At 40.1% G+C, this 16552-nt stretch overlaps 2 protein-coding genes across 3 annotated transcripts; both read left to right on the forward strand.

Moving 5' to 3' along the window:
* The first annotated feature begins 848 nt into the window (after positions 1–848).
* Positions 849–9635, forward strand: erap1b (endoplasmic reticulum aminopeptidase 1b). Its single transcript, XM_070833999.1, has 18 exons — positions 849–1364; positions 1747–1885; positions 2023–2157; positions 2364–2484; positions 2864–3018; positions 3278–3391; positions 3720–3851; positions 4043–4174; positions 4689–4772; positions 4886–5043; positions 5421–5500; positions 5617–5800; positions 5963–6119; positions 6760–6944; positions 7134–7295; positions 7380–7520; positions 7807–7888; positions 8262–9635. Exons 1-18 carry the CDS (start codon positions 874–876, stop codon positions 8430–8432), a joined length of 2823 nt encoding a protein of 940 aa, XP_070690100.1. The 5' UTR covers positions 849–873; the 3' UTR covers positions 8433–9635.
* A 1490-nt stretch (positions 9636–11125) lies between these two features.
* Positions 11126–14675, forward strand: LOC139203964 (uncharacterized). Of its 2 annotated transcripts, none has more exons than XM_070833889.1 (4): positions 11126–11228; positions 12595–12702; positions 13602–13884; positions 14032–14675. In XM_070833889.1, exons 2-4 carry the CDS (start codon positions 12695–12697, stop codon positions 14149–14151), a joined length of 411 nt encoding a protein of 136 aa, XP_070689990.1. In that variant the 5' UTR covers positions 11126–11228; positions 12595–12694; the 3' UTR covers positions 14152–14675. The 2 variants fall into 2 exon arrangements, with proteins under 2 accessions (XP_070689990.1, XP_070689989.1); XM_070833888.1 differs by having other exon boundaries at positions 12595–12688.
* The last annotated feature ends 1877 nt before the right edge of the window (positions 14676–16552 follow it).

A 16552-nucleotide genomic window follows, 5' to 3' on the forward strand; every position in this document is an offset into this window, starting at 1 on the left:
GCACTTCCTGGTCTGTCTGCACGAAAAGACGTCCTGAAACCAAAACAAGCATCTTGACGCAAATTTCCAGTCATGTCACCGCAGCTGCGAGGATTGATAACACACCAAATCACCTCGACTATTATTTCACACACTGCACCTTTCCTCTGAGGTTTCCCAGAATGCATCTCCTCCTTTGCTGCACTTTCAGTTTCACTCTTTTTTTTCATGTTTGCACACAGAAGAGGAAACGGTAGGTTGAAAATGCTTCACATCGCCTATAGATAGGAGACAATTGACTACTGTTACGAATGTAATATAATAGATGATATAACGCCTCGGTTCTGGTGAAATAGGAGGGTTTTTTTTAATGGAGATTCGTGAATAGAAATTTATGTGAAATCGAAAGTGTTGCACTTACAGCTCACATGTGTCTCCTGTGCGCTGTCATTGTGTTATTGACTGTGTGTTTGTAAAGCAGTACTTGGATCATCTGTGCAGCTATCACAGAGTTTTTTTTTTGAAAAGAATAACACGGATATAAACAGTGTAACTCTCAGTGATTCTCTCAGTGGATAATTTAGTCAGTCCTGGTAGCTGTCTAAGAATAGCCTTGTCCCTTCGTCCGAGTTAGGACATTTCACCCATCTTTATTTTCATTTTAGCGGGATAAAAACAGCAGAGCATTGTAGAACCATTGCCAGCTCAGTGGGCCCTACCTCAGTTGTAAAACTGTGCTGTTTGTATATTTAAAGTGGAAAAACAAGGGAATTTCTAACGTGAAGTGGGATTTTATTCTAAATGATTTCAAACCATAGTTTAAATCAAAAGCAGGTGTCTTGCATTTGCGTATTTGTTTTACAGGCAAAAGGATTTCCCGCTTCCACTGTCACCATGTTAGCGGTTCCTCTCCTGTTGCTGCTGTGTGGTCCCTTCCCTCCCTCATCAGGAGCTCAGCTGCCAAATCAAGAGCAGGCCAAGGATGCCCCCATAGCCTCCAGCGGCCAGCCGTTCCCCTGGGACCGCATGAGACTCCCCAAAACGGTCTCCCCTCTCCACTATGACCTGACCATCCACCCCAACCTGACCACGCTCGACTTCACCGGCGTTGCTCGTATCCAGCTGGACGTGCGGGAAGACACCAGCACCGTCGTTCTCCACACCAAGCAGATGCAGATATCCAATGCGCTGCTCCTCGCGCCCGAAGGTGTGAGGCCCCTGCAGGTTTTGGAGTATCCTCGTTTCCACCAGCTCGCCCTGCTGTCGGACTCGGTGCTGACCAAAGGTAGGAGGTATGAAGTTCAGCTGGAGTTTGCTGCCAACTTGTCTGACAGCTTCCATGGTTTCTACAAGAGCAGCTACCGCACCAGCAGTGGGGAAGTCAGGTAAGAACAGGATCAACATATTTTTGTTGTTTCTTTTAAAGGAGCTGTTTGTAGCATTTTAACATCACTGAATCTGTCCTGCATTCATTTGATATATAAACGCAATAAATCAAGACCATAAGTGACAAGACTGACTGCCTTTTCAAACTTATTTATGTTCTACTCATGTGATGATGCTGTTTGTTCTGACAGATATGCAACTGGAAGCACTAGGGTTGATGGGAAATGTGGTCTTAACTTTGAGAAACAGCACAAAAAAGCACATTTAGAAAATACAACATGTAGCAGCTTTAATTTTCTTTTGGTCGTCTTACGGTACGTTATGTTAAAAATAGTTTAACTTTTATTTCACTCTTGATTAACTATTTAATGTCATCATTAGGGTTCTGGCATCCACCCAGTTTGAAGCCACCTTTGCTCGAGCAGCCTTCCCCTGTTTTGATGAGCCCGCCTTCAAAGCCAACTTCACTATACGGATTACACGAGAGCCGCACCACATCGCCATATCCAACATGCCTAAGGTACACATGAATGCAGCAGTGACAGTAAAGACACATTACAATTTATGAAAAGATACAAATTCTCTCTATCTGTAATTGACCTGTTGACCTCTCCTTGCTTTTCTTGTTTGGTATCACTCCACACTTGTGTTTCTAAGGTGAAAACAGTGGAGTTGCCTGGCGGTTTGCTTGAGGATCACTTTGACACCACCGTAAAAATGAGCACTTACCTGGTGGCCTACATTGTGTCTGACTTCCTGTCTGTGAGCAAGACCACCCAACACGGTGTCAAGGTGAGGAGGTCGGCAGACGCTGGCCATGCTTAATCAGAAATGTTTATCACTTTGTTTTCACCTGCTTGTAAGTCTTATGTACAGTATTTAAGAGAGACGTCTTTGACACTACACTGTATACATTTGAAGTTGTTGTGTAACTCTGCACCGTTGATGAAACTAACACTAATATTGAAGAGTTTGGTCTTTGCTGTGATTCCCATTAGATTTCGGTCTATGCTGTACCCGACAAGATCAGCCAGACAGCCTTTGCACTGGATGCTGCTGTCAAGCTGTTGGACTTTTACGATGATTATTTTGATATTCCTTACCCGCTCCCCAAACAGGGTCAGTAGAAATACATGTTATTAAGATGTAGCCATTGGAGTAGCAGTAGCTACAGTATTTATTTTGTAAAAATGGCATTTGCTGTTTTGTCTTACAAAGACTGGACTGAACTAGTCAGAGATTTATGTTATAGTGTGCCTATTTTTACTGTACTCGGTTTAAGATTACACTTGCCGTAGGGTAGAATCTGTTAACCATTGAGAGCGGTGTGTCAAAGTGTCAGACCTGTGTGTGTTTTGCATGGTGAATGTCCTGCCCAATATGTATAAAACAATTAATATTTATTTATTTAATGTATTTATTGATTTATATGAACGTACCATATGCACATACGTATGACTGTGTATTATATTATTGTGCTTGCTGCCGTTCTCTGCAGACCTGGCTGCTATCCCTGACTTCCAGTCAGGTGCGATGGAGAACTGGGGGCTGACCACCTACAGAGAGACGGGCCTCCTGTTCGACCCTGCCAAGTCGTCAGCTTCCGACAAACTGGGTATCACCAAGGTTATCGCCCATGAGCTTGCACACCAGGTAGCTGCACCTGTTTTGAAAAATAAAACTAATTAATTATTGTCACAGTTCATCCTTCTTTTTCACTTTTACGGGTCGATAGTTGAAGTTGGAAGCTGCTGTCTCATACTACAAGCTGAAGCTTAATGTCTGTTACAGTTACAGAGCTGTCTTCTTGAGTATTTAGTGTAGTTTAGCGGGACTAAACTTGGAGGTCTTAGTATATTAAATACAGTTCTTGCACATGAAGCTGCTCTTTCATGTTCTCCTTCCTGTCCAGTGGTTTGGGAACCTGGTGACGATGGAGTGGTGGAATGACCTGTGGCTCAATGAAGGCTTCGCCAAGTTCATGGAGTATATTTCTCTCGACATCACCTACCCAGAGTTGCACGTGGTGAGTGCTGAGACTGGGGCACTGGGTTTTATTTCACTCGTAGATGAGCGGTCAGAGCATACAAATCAGCCTCAACCTCTAATTTTCCTCTCTGCCAAACAATACAGTTTATCTTTTTCTTATTCAATCTCTATAACTCTGTCTTTTTATTTTACGTCAGAAAGTATTCACTGGCGTGACAAGGAGGATACTAATGGTACTCTGTGGTATAAAAATATAGTGCTGAACATTAGTAGAATAACTCTTACGTCACATAAAAATGACCTCAAACTACAGTATTTGGGATTATTTTGACAGTGTTACTGTAAACACACGTTCTTTCTCCCAGGATGACTTCTTCTTGGGGAAATGTTTTGATGCCATGGAGGTAGACTCCCTCAGCTCCTCCCACCCAGTCTCCACCCACGTAGAAAACCCCACGCAGATCCAGGAGATGTTCGACGATGTGTCTTATGACAAGGTCAGCCTCATTCTGTGATGATGCACTTGGATATTTGAACTGTGCAAACAATTTTCCATAATTTGCATAAATTAGGCCAACTAACCCAAATGTGGAGCCAACACAGAACAATAAAAATACAGTTAAAATAATTTAATCACACAACAGAAAGTTGGATTGTTAATTTTCAGCACAACTGTTTTTTCTTTTAGGGAGCATGTATTCTGAATATGCTGCGGGACTTCCTGACTGCTGACGCCTTTGAGATTGGCATTATTCGATACCTCAAGCGATACAGCTACCAAAACACTGTCAACAGCCACCTGTGGGAGAGCCTGACTGATGTGAGTGTGTGTTTGTGTGTGTGTGTTTGTGTGACTGGGAGTTCGGTAGGAGAACAACATTTTTCTAAACTACGTTGTTGGAGTTTGAAAGCTAAAATCAGTCAGCTTTAATGATTGAGACAAATCATGTAAATAACTGTTTTGGCAAAGGATACCTTTGCATGATGATTAACTTCTGGTCAAATTGACAAGTTTTTTTAGAATGTGCTACTTGGAGTGATGCTAAATCTTGTTTTCTGACTTAATCCTGTCTCAGAAATGACCATGTCCTGTCACAGTTATCTGTTATAACATTTAAAGCATTAGTGTTGTTGCCTGTTTTTCAGCTTCCCGTACAAATATATAAATTTGCCATACTTCTTTTCTTGCTCATGTAACCCTGGAATATCAATTATAATTGTAAATACATTCTTTTGGACCTGGTATGTTTGAGATTGCATGCTGAATGTGTCTCTAAGCATCAGTGTTGGTACTGTTCTGATTCTCTGCTGAAGTTTTGTCGCCTCCCCACCAGATCTGCAGCTCAGATGATCTGGACGAAGGCAGAATGAAGCATAAGGAATTCTGCTCCAAACGCAACCTCCAGTCCGGAGCCACCGTAAGTTTTCATGCTTTGTTGCAACCTGGTTCAACAGAACTCTTTTCTGTATGTTTAGAAAGTTAAATCATTTATTGTGTATATAAATGCGTGATGTGTGTGTGCATAAGCAGAAATGGTACTCCAGTGATGAGCTGGATGTCAGGGAAATCATGGACACCTGGACGCTACAGGAAGGCGTCCCTCTGGTCACGGTGGAGGTCAGAGGTCGCGAGGTCAGGCTCAGTCAGGAGCGTTACCTGAAGACAGACGACCCCTCCCTCACTGAAGGGTAAAATGCCAGATTAAGGGTGCCACAGCAGTTTGCATGAGTGAGCAGTATCTGCCGTTGCATCCTTCACCCTGTATTTGAAGTATAGCTCGTGACAAACTAAAGGATTTTTAAATACTGCACATGCTGTTGTGTGTGCATCAATTTATTACCAAATCGCTACATCATTTGTTACAACTTTTGACCTCTAAAAAAGTCAGTCTTTTCTGAACAGTGATAATAAGCACAGTAGCCATCTTTGAACCATGCAGTGAAAGTTGTCAGTCGCCATAGTTTCAGTTATTGTTACATTTAAATTCTACAATCGTTTCTATTTTTAATGTTTTTTTAGATTGCTTCGTGTGTTTATTCTTTAAATTAACTCTGTGCATTGATAGATTCCTGTGGCAGATCCCACTGACCTACATGACCAGCACCTCCAACACCATCCACCGCTTCCTGCTTAAGACAAAAACTGGTCCGTGTCTGAAATATTGCTATATTTATATCCTTTATGTCCTTAATCTTCATCAGATTTTATTCCTACCAAGTCCTCTTCACTTCATAGCTCAGCTTTACTCCATCTCCATGCAGGCGTTCTGTACCTGCCGGAGGAGGTGGACTGGGTGAAGTTCAACGTGAACATGAGCGGCTACTACATGGTCCACTATGCAGGCGAAGGTTGGAACTCCATTATCAGACTGCTGCAACACAACCACACGGCCCTGACCAGCAACGACCGCGCCAGCCTCATCCACAACGTCTTCCAGCTCGTCAGGTCTGTTTAAAGATCGGATTTTAACAGCTGAACCTGCTGCTTGTCCCTTTGTCTCAAACTTAAATTGTAAGCCAAATTCAAAGTAACCTAAAATGAAATGATTGCCAAAAGGGCCAGAGCTCCAGCATGGGCTTGATCTGAAGTCTGCTGCGTGTGTTGCAGCATAGGGAAGGTGAGGCTAGACACGGCTCTGGAGCTGTCCCTGTACCTGTCCAGAGAGACCGAGATCATGGCCGTGACTCAGGGCTTTGGAGAGCTCGTACCTCTCTACAAACTGATGGAGAAGAGAGACATGGCTGCTCTGGAGAACCAGATGAAGGTTAGTGAAGGCAGCTTTAATTGCATGCCACAAAACAGGCAATATTCCATTGATGTTACACAAATGCCAGTCTGCTTGGAAGAAGAAACTGTTAAAATGGAGGTTCATGTTGTCACACTGCTTTAAAAGGTTTTGGCAAACTGAAGCTTGTTTATGAATGTCCAAAATGTCAATGTAACCCCCCTTAGAGCAAGGTAAAAGTCAAGGCAAAGAATATAAGAGAGAAATGTGTTCTCCAAGCTCAAGAACAGGGCACTTGAAGGTGCGTTGTTTTTCATCAGGAATTTTAAATCCTGCTTTGTTTACCATCTGTACAATCAAAACTGGAACCTGCTCATGAAGAATACTGCTCCATAGTGCTACAAGACGTCAGAAACTCCAAGGAACCTTTAAACTTCTAGTGCTTTGGTGAAGCAGGAAAAGTATACACACTGAGTCATGGGTCCTTGCATAAGTACTGAAAAAGCCTGAAAAACAATGGACTGTGCGCCCGTTATGTAAGCAGAGCGCTCCTTGTAACTTCTGGCAGTTCAAACAAAGCACAGTAACAGTAACTTTATCACTTCACTTCTTTTCTTTTGTAACTGATTTGTAACTATTTGGAACACTGATTTATACGCTGGCTGCATGTGTTTCTCAGAGCTACATTGTGGATTTGTTCCGGGGGCTGATTGATCGGCAGGAGTGGACTGACTCTGGATCAGTGTCAGAGCGAATGCTGAGGAGCTACCTGCTGCTGTTCGCTTGCGTCAGGAACTACGCTCCCTGTGTGACCAAAGCCACCCAGCTCTTTAACCAGTGGAGGGACTCTGATGGCAACATGAGGTCAGAGATCAGAGTCCTAGAATAACACTGCACCAGTCTCCCTTAGATGTTTGTTTAAGATTCTGTCTTCTGTATTCAACTATTGTCTTTAGTCAGAGCTGCATTTTCAATATTAATACACGTTCGGGTGCAAGGATTAAAAAGTATCAGTGACTGCAGTACTGAACTGAAGTCTTTGTTGTTTTTCAGCCTCCCCGCTGATGTCACCATGGCTGTGTTTGTGATTGGAGCTCGAACACCAGAGGGATGGAGCTTCCTGTTTCAGAAGTACCGCCATTCGCTGCAAATGTCTGTAAAGAGTCGCATGAAAACTGCCATGGCCATCAGCCCACTGCAGGACAAGCTGAAGTGGTATGTCCATCATATCACACTTCTGCAATTATCTGAGCGTTTGCAGCTCTGTTTTGCTACAGTTATTTTTGTTTCTGTCTGCAGGATGATGGAGCAGAGCCTCCACGGCGAGGTGATGAAGACTCAGGACCTCCCGGGCGTGGTCGTCTCTGTGAGCAAGAACCCCCGTGGCTTCAACCTGGCTTGGGACTTCCTCCGAGCCAACTGGGCCACCCTGATCAAGAAGTCAGTCAGCCGTTAACATCGAGTCCAGTTTGATGCAGTGTACAGATTTGAATCACATGCATCTACATTTCTGTATTTTTGCTGACAGTGTGTGTTTTTGTCATATTACAAGAAAGACTCAAATTGGATTCCTTCGAGTTTTAGAAAGTGTCATTAACATAATGGAAAAACCCCACATGATGGTGTTTGTTAGTAGCTCACATCCGCAGAGCCTTAGAAAGCTTGTTTTTCTTGTCTTTTGTGTTCTGAACATGTGTTCTTGTGTCTGTTTGCTTCAATGCCACAGGTTTGACTTGGGTTCTAGCACCATATCATACATGGTGACTCAGGTGACCAACCAGTATTCTACCAGGGAGATGTTAGATGAGGTAAGCAAGGCTGTGTGTCCATTATAGACTACATGTTTGGACTTTGCATGCTGTTGCCCGGAGATCCTGGCTTGAATTTTATTTCTTTATCTTAATTTTGTTTCATTATTTATCTCTGTAAATTAATTCACTCATGGGCCTTTGTCCTGTGTGTTTTATCTTATCTTTCCTGCTTTGCTGTAATGTTATGCCTAATTTAAATCAAAAGCTTGAAAACAAATTCTTATGAAATATAGATTAAAATGGAAAAAATAATTAGACATTATGTTCATCTGACTTTGTCACTTAGTAACTTTTAAACTTGTTCTTTAGATATATGCAGGATCTGCAAAACCATGTCAGATGTTTAAAAGTCTACCCACTCTGTACTTAGGTGAAAGGCTTCTTTGGCTCTCTGACCGAGGAGACGGGTTCAGAGATGAGGTGTATCCGGCAAACCTACGAGACCATCGAGGATAACATCCGTTGGATGGACACCAACCTTCCTCTGCTGCAGGCCTGGCTAAACAAACACAGCCGTAGAGGCGTGCATGAAGATTTATAACTCCGGGGGGGGGAAAAATCTAGATTGGACTGTTAATGTCAGGAAAGTCAGAAACTACAAGAGGTCTGGATATGAATAATAATACTTGGGCCGCGTCTCTGAATCACAACTTTGAAGACAAAATAGCCTTTCAATTCAACTTTTAAAACCAATGACTTCTGACTTGCCCTCCCCAAACATGAGATTAGAAAACAGAACAGACAAAATCCTTTGGATTCGGTGTCATCTTGGTGCATATTATTAATTACAACAACCCTGACTGATCTGACTTTTAACATATGAATAAATACTGAGGACTTACTTGTGACTTGGAAAAAAAACAGTTTACTGCCACTTCACTAAACTGTAGCCTAAAATTTAAATGTTGTTCAATGGGGTGTTTCTCAAGTTCAAAGAGATCTGAGTAACTGTAGTTTGCATTTGAAGAACCCCCATATGGTAAAGGCTTGAGAGGGTAACACCACACCATCACCCGAATGTGTGTGCTTGGAGCTGTCAGTGTGTGTTTGCGTATGTTTGTTTCGATGTGTGTTTGGGTGAAGTGGGTTTTTTTTTTAATCTGAAATTTTAGGATGTTTAAAGAAGTTTTCATAAAGTAAAATTTAATTAATGCTGCATTATCACTGCAGAGACAGAGAAACAGCAAACAGCATAAATATTAAACAGTGATGTACAAATAGTGGATATTTGTTTTTCCCGAATATTTATGAACCAGACCACTCCTCACCCTCACAAAAAGCAGATAAAGATAAAGACGGCTTACTGCCTCCTGCTTTCAGTAAAATGCTGTGAAATGTGGAAGTATCTACACCTTATTAAATTATGAAACATTTTTTTAATAGCAAGTTACCCTAATTCACTTGTTTTGTGTTTGTGATTTTTGCATAGTTTTTTTTTATTGGTTTATTGGTTTTTGAACCATTGACTTTATGAAAAAACGAAGGTCAGATACGATTTTTGCACTGTTTTTTTTTTTTTTTAGGTTTTCAATCTTGCCAACATAAGTTCTTACCCCATTAGCCCTTTTAACTTTATTGAAATTGTCAGTTAGAGGACGACAAAAAGTGCACAATAGGGAATATTTTTCTACTTTTGTAAAACCCCTCTTCTGTTGGACAGAATTCATTGCAATTCTGTGATGTTGTTGGGACGATATGTCTTGGTTGAATTAAACACTGGACCAATAAAGTTAATTTGACTTAATTTCTACTTGTATTTCTATTTTTGTAGGTCTGTTGTATTCTATCATTCTTACTAAAGTAATATTGTTAATCCTCGCATGTTACGCCCCGGTAGTTATATGGATGTAACCTTTGTACCTTGTCAGTCCTCTGATCAGTGGGTCATACACTCACACACCTGCAGTAAAGATTAAATTTCCTGGTTTGTGAGACAGACACACACACACACACACACACACACACATACACACTCAATATAAAATCACAATATAGATATAAAACCAAGCTTGGAAACTCCACCGTTTTTTATGACATTTACTTGTCAAGGGGAGTACAGTTTGGCCTGTGATGACAGTTGCATAATGTGCTCAAATTCAAATAAACTTTATTGGCATGAAGAAACCGGTATTGCTAAAGCAGTACAGAAAATTATTTGCATTTACAAATGATTAGCAATAACTTTACAATAATATGCAAACAATCATATCAAATAATAGAATACAATCAAAAATAATCTAAGCATTAACACAAAGTTAAATATTGATATGTTCATTATGTTTGCAGTCTATAGAGTATATCCTATGTGTTTATTTGTGTATGCGTAGTCACATTGAAATGAATGAACCTCCAATCTCTGATGACATCATAGTGATGTCATCAGAGATTGGAGGTTGTCTCAGTTTGGGTTTGAAGACTACAAATTATAACAGAAGGCCCTCTTGACAAACAAGTTGTGTGTGGAGACCCACTAAAATAAAGTAAAAGTCAAGATATCTCAGTTATTCTTTTTTATCTCTGTCTTTTCCAAGTCTCTTATTAGTCTCTTAGTATTAAACCGCATGTGTTCCCCCTTGAACCCCAAAACAATGAAAGAAATCAAACTCGTTTTCTCTGGATTTTAGGAGGAAGGACAAAGCACCTGAGTAGCTGTGTGAGTTAAAAGATGGAAGAACAGTGTTTTCACCTGTCGTTTTGACTCCGCAGTACCAGTATTGACCCTATGCTCATGTAAACAGTGAGGAACCTTAAGAATAAAGGTGCTCTTGGGAATGGTAAACAGGTTTGTAGTCATCCTTCTCTCTCCTGCAGATAAGGATGGCTTGTTTTTATCTTTCTGGTTAACGTCTAAAAGTGAACTTTTATTTTGCCTGCTATTCTTCCTCTGCTGCTCTTCTTTCTTTTGGTTACCACTCAGCTGGGGCCCTCTGGAGAAAGGTAGCTATTACTTTAAATCTTCAAATGCTGCCATAAATTCTTCTGATGGACCTTTAGCACAAACTAATAAAACACATTGTCCAACTGATAGAACACATGAATGCATTCGTATATTTGAGCATATATTCATACATGTATCACTTGTGTATGGAATAAACATAAAATCAAACACACTGCTGATAAGATTTCAATTTCTGAAGGTGTTTGGGAGTCTGATATACATGCTGGGTTTTGCAATAACTCCCGTACACGTACACGTACACGTACACACACACACACACACACACACACACAGACACACCGCCCCCTCATCAGCACACCCACAATAGAAAGTGTACTCTGCTCCACTGAGTTTTCCCTCCCAGTTCTATACCTGAGCAGCGTTGTCTCTGGACTGGAGGTAAGAGCCTGAAGTTGGTCTTTCTGCTTATGCTCTTTATGTTTTATAAAACTTGGACCTGCTCAATTACTTCAAACTAATTTCATTTCATTTCATTTCAGCATAAAGTATCTCAAATCAAGCACATTAGGAACTGTTTATTTGTTCAGTCGTTCCAGACTTGGCCCTTGTACCATGTATGTGCTCTCTGACCACGCATTGGGAATTTTGAGCTCTCGTGTGATTTTTGTGTCTTTTGTTTGCTTGCTTTAGTTCAACAATCTACCAGGCACATTAAAACTGGTAATGTTAGACCATCTTTAAACATGTATACCATTTTTGTATTCCCCTATGAGTACAAATTCGACATCATGAACTTGGTCCACAGTAAGAGTCCAGGTGGTGAAAGGGGAAAGTTCAGTGATCACAATTTGTCTTTTCTTTGTATAGCTCATGTTAGCAAATATTAATAGAACTTTGTGATAATCCTGTAATAGACTTTGGTCACAGAGCCACCGCAACACAGGAAATTAAGCCACAGTGTACTATTATTTACAGCTTGTTAACAGAGACGTGGCTGCACTGTAGGTTACTGCTACCTGAGGTACACCTGTTTAAATGTAGTCTTGGCCAGCGATTTATTTGTGATTCAAGGTTTTTATTCAGTGTGCTATAAACTGCAAGTGATAGCATGTGCCAGCGTATTCCACCGATCGTCCACCTGATCAGAATAATTATGTTGCTGTCCTGCTGAAAACACTGCATCGCAATTTCTTGCTCAGTCAAATTGGTTTTTAAATGGCATATGTGGCTTAGAAGGTTTGAAAGTTAACAATTCTCAACCCAATTTGTCTGAAAAAGTAAAGAATAAAATTTAGGCCACATCTTAAGGTGTGTCAGGCATTTATATTATTGCCTTTGATCTCCTAGTACACTATTACGTCAATATTCCTGTTAATCACCTGATAGCTTTCCATGCACAGTGGAACAAATGTAATCACCTGATTGCATAATAACACCAACCAGTGCAGGTAGACTGAATGACTGTGAACCATTTGAGGTTACTGCCAGACAAACTGTTTTCCTGTGAAAGATGTCCTTCTATATCTATTATATCTCTGCCTACAAGCACAGAGAGGCAATAAAATATTCTTGGGCCATGGTGCAAAACATTTATGGGTCTTAAGTTCAAAGTATGATTTTCTGTTGAAAGAAAAAAGAAAAAACTGGAACCTCTTGTTTTACAAGCCGTCGGCCTTAAAGTAGTCCTACAAAGCAAGCACATTTAAAGTCGTTTAAGCTATAGACACATAAAATATTTTAGATAAATAAAGCATGTAATTGGTGGCAAAATCAATGTGCAATGCTTTGCCCGTCTCCTCTTCAGGTTGGCACTGTGGTTTCTGACTCCGCCTCCGCTTTGGACCAAGAGGTTATCAAAAGGGTCTGAGAATGCCTTTTGACCACATTCCCATTCTAGAGTAAGAATGCTAGAGTAAGAGCCTTTTCATCATTATGTTTTCTTGCTGCTTTGTCTTTGCCTTCTTCACTGGATGGCCACACAGTCCTAATAAATGTATGTACTGAAAAACATTGATAATAACTGATAATAACTACATTTTTCCCTTTAGATATTTATTGATCTGAACTTATTATAACAGAAAAGTATTAAAGTACAAGCCTTCCACTTGACCACAAACTGAGCTTGTGCTGTAAAGAAGAAAATGACCATAAAGCATTGTATTTACATCAAATAATAATTTCATGTGTTATTTATTATGTTGGCTATGTATTGCAACATAAAACAGATTTTTTCTGCACCAAAAGAAAAATAAATATGTGTCTAAAAGCACTCGAGATATCCAAGACGCTTAACACAATATCAAAAAACGCATGTACACTGTTGCCCATAAAGTTGGAATAAAACGTTTTTTACCTCTTCTCATGAAATGATTGTGACAATGTGATTTATTCTTGATAAATAAAGTGTATATCTTCTCAACTTTATTGATCAAACTCTTCCAAACACATCACAGTGAAACTTGAACCACAATTAACCTTTGCAAACTGTGTACTCAGGCTTTAACAAAATTGGGGGTATTGAACAATTATTCCAACTTTATGGGCAACACTGTACATTGTTTATACAATGTATATAATGTTATGTAATGTTTATACAACTTATACACATTTAAAAACTCCCTTCACTTCCCTCTCTTTCCTCTTAATCTCCTACTTTCCCACGGACACTTCATTCATTGCCTCTTGTCTTCCTTGTCATCTTGATCTTCATCTCACCCTCAAACCATTTCCCACACTCTCACTCTTCACTCTCTTCCTCATTCTCTTCTGACTCTAATCCTCTTCCTTCTCCTCCTGCTCTTCCTCTTCAAGGATTTTCCTGGGCATCCTTGGCTTCGGCATCTCGATCCTGTTCTGCGTGACCTTCTGCAGGACGTGCAGTCGCATAAGGGAGCATCAGATAGAGAGGGAGGCATGGAGACGCACTGAGCAGGACGGGCACCCTCGTTCAATATATTTCATCCCCTTCCCTAGAAACTTGTCACAGCAGGACAGTGAAGACCACTTCAGGGTGCCTCGATACAGCCAGGAACTGCAACCACCTCCACAATATAGCACAGCTGCCTACTGTGGGCCCCCACCATCCTATAATGAGGTGATTCTAAAAACTGAAAACTTGACTACCAAGACCAGGGTGCATCAGATTGAATCCAAAGATAATACGTAACATTTAGCTCAATGTGTACTGAAATTTTTATAGATATTTAAATTTTAACTTTTTGTTTCTCTCTGTGTATTTCAGCTGGGATTTAAGCCTGACGATCTTCCCCCTGATTATACCGAATATAACACTCCTGTGTATCCCATCACACCTCCACCTCACACAGACGTGGTTCAACCACAAACACAATCACAACCATAAGCCGGGACCATCACACCCAGCCCGTGCTAAAGCTATGGACAGTCTTGATTATCAAACTGCCTCACGGACTTAAGTGAGCTGGTTTATAATGTTTTAAAGATTCTTTTTATTGTGAGCTTTGTTTTTTATTGTGGTAATGAATGTGATGATGGCACAGAGGGGATTAAAGCTGCAGGATGGGACCAAGACTAAAGCGACAAATCCACGACTATACAATTCCTTCTGCGAGCCACTAAAACACTTAAGACCCAAAATAGATTTTACTCCGATATATGATGATTGTTAAAATGGGGTCTGGGTGCATCATTTACCTCCAACGATAATGCAGTGCTTTTGGTCCTGTTTATTTGCATGTCTGTCTGTTCTTTCATGAGCAGTGGTCTCAAAAACCACCCTAAGGGTATTACTGAAATCACATGTAAATCACATGCAAGTGAAAATGTGAAGGTTTTCCTTCATAATTATGTGCTCTCTTAGTGGTTTGTAGTTTATATTGTGTATAATATATAATACTGCTATCATATATAGCATAGACGCACAGGATTTGTGAAAATGTTTTTTTCATGTGCCACTTATTTTCAATAACTCAGTGATTTAACAGTGCTGCATTCGAGTCAAGTAGGAAATAACTTTCAGAAAGAGCAACAACTTGTTCTCCAATAAGCTAACGTGTCATTGCATGTTAAGAATCATGACCTAAAACTGGATCATCTTATTTGTAGACAACCCCATTGCTTTATCATTTCTATATTATCTTAAATACTCCTGAAAACTTACCTGAAAGCTGAAAGCAGTATTTTAAGACCAGAGTTCTGCTTTATATCTACAGTATTTCCCAAATGATGTGAAAGTACAACTGATATGTGGACCTGCGGACCTGCTTTTCTGGAGACTTTGATAAAAGGGTTTAATTAGACAATCACAATACTGTAATAGAATTGTGTAACTGAGCAAATAGCACATAAGAAGTGTTTAACACAAAATGTGACTGATTATATATAGTAGCTGGTCTACTAACACATAGATAAAACATTTGTATCACTCCAACAATATGTCTGCAATATCACCCAAAGTCTAAATCAGAAATAATGACTAAATATAGAAATATACCTTTATGTCTACATATTTAATTTTATACCATATTTCCATGTAAATATAAGATATTATATCATATATATATATATACATATATATGTTATAATAATGATATCATTATATGTGCATATCATATGTTTTTCAACAAATAATAAATACAACACTGTAACTGAACTAGGTTTTCTGTACCTGCCATCCATCCATCCATCCATCCGTCCGTCCATCCATCCATCCATCCATCCATCCATCCATCCATCCATCCATTAGCTATACCTGCATGTCTGGTTGCACCTGCAGCTGACACAGGGGTGGGGTAAACCCTGGACAGGTTGCCAGCCATGTGCCATCCAGTATGACTTTTTACAATTTTGATCACTTTTCTTCCAGCAGAGTTCACTGTTGCACTAAAGGTATGTCCACGTTATCCTGGCACTACTTCAAGCAACAACCATTTCGACAACCCTGTCCCAGCACTCACAATTGGGTTTTTCTCACTTTGTAAACTGCTAAAAGTTACAAGGACAGGATTTCTAGTAGATGGAGAGTCTTAAATCAAAGATAAACTAGAATAAACAAATTCACAAAGATTGTTTATACTTCAAAAGCATCATTAGTGTCACTGGAATGGCAGGAACCTTTTATTTCTTACAACAAACACACAGGGATTTTGATGAAATCATATTGCTTACTATTACTCTTATTTAGTTTTAGAGTTATGGCTAAAGATTTAGCACTGTCTAATTCTGGAAATCCAGTCTTTTGTCTTTTTCTCCTGACATGAGCCAACGTGCAGCAGTGGTTCAGTGAAAGTATGTTATAGGATGTCTGCAATGACTAACACTGTGTGGACATGTTGACATACAGCCACACATGGTCTGACATGTGACCTTCACACATGCTCTGTAATCCTAGATATGTCAAAAGATCTCGAACATGTTTCTGTCTGTTTTAAGGCAACTGGCTACAGTGCTGTTTGCCAGTCATGTCTGTCAGTCTCTGTAGGGAAAATCCTCTCCCCTTATACATATCTGTATTGACTTATCACTTACATACTGGGGTATGTGTGTGTGTGTGTGTGTATGTCTTTGTTGGTGTGTGCATCATATGTTGAATCCCAGAATATCTTCCCTGTTCTGGTTTTAGATTCATAGTGTAATTTAATGACGACAACTGTTTCTGATTTATGGCACTAAACTATGTGAGAGTTCAGTCCCGTGAGTCCCCAGATCATATTATTTAGAGGAGTGTTTTCTGCAAGTTACTGTGAATGCAACACAAAATGATTTGTCCAGGGGAGACAATGTGA

The sequence above is a fragment of the Pempheris klunzingeri genome, chromosome 7 (genome assembly GCF_042242105.1).
Source record: "Pempheris klunzingeri isolate RE-2024b chromosome 7, fPemKlu1.hap1, whole genome shotgun sequence".
Lineage (NCBI taxonomy): Eukaryota > Metazoa > Chordata > Actinopteri > Acropomatiformes > Pempheridae > Pempheris > Pempheris klunzingeri.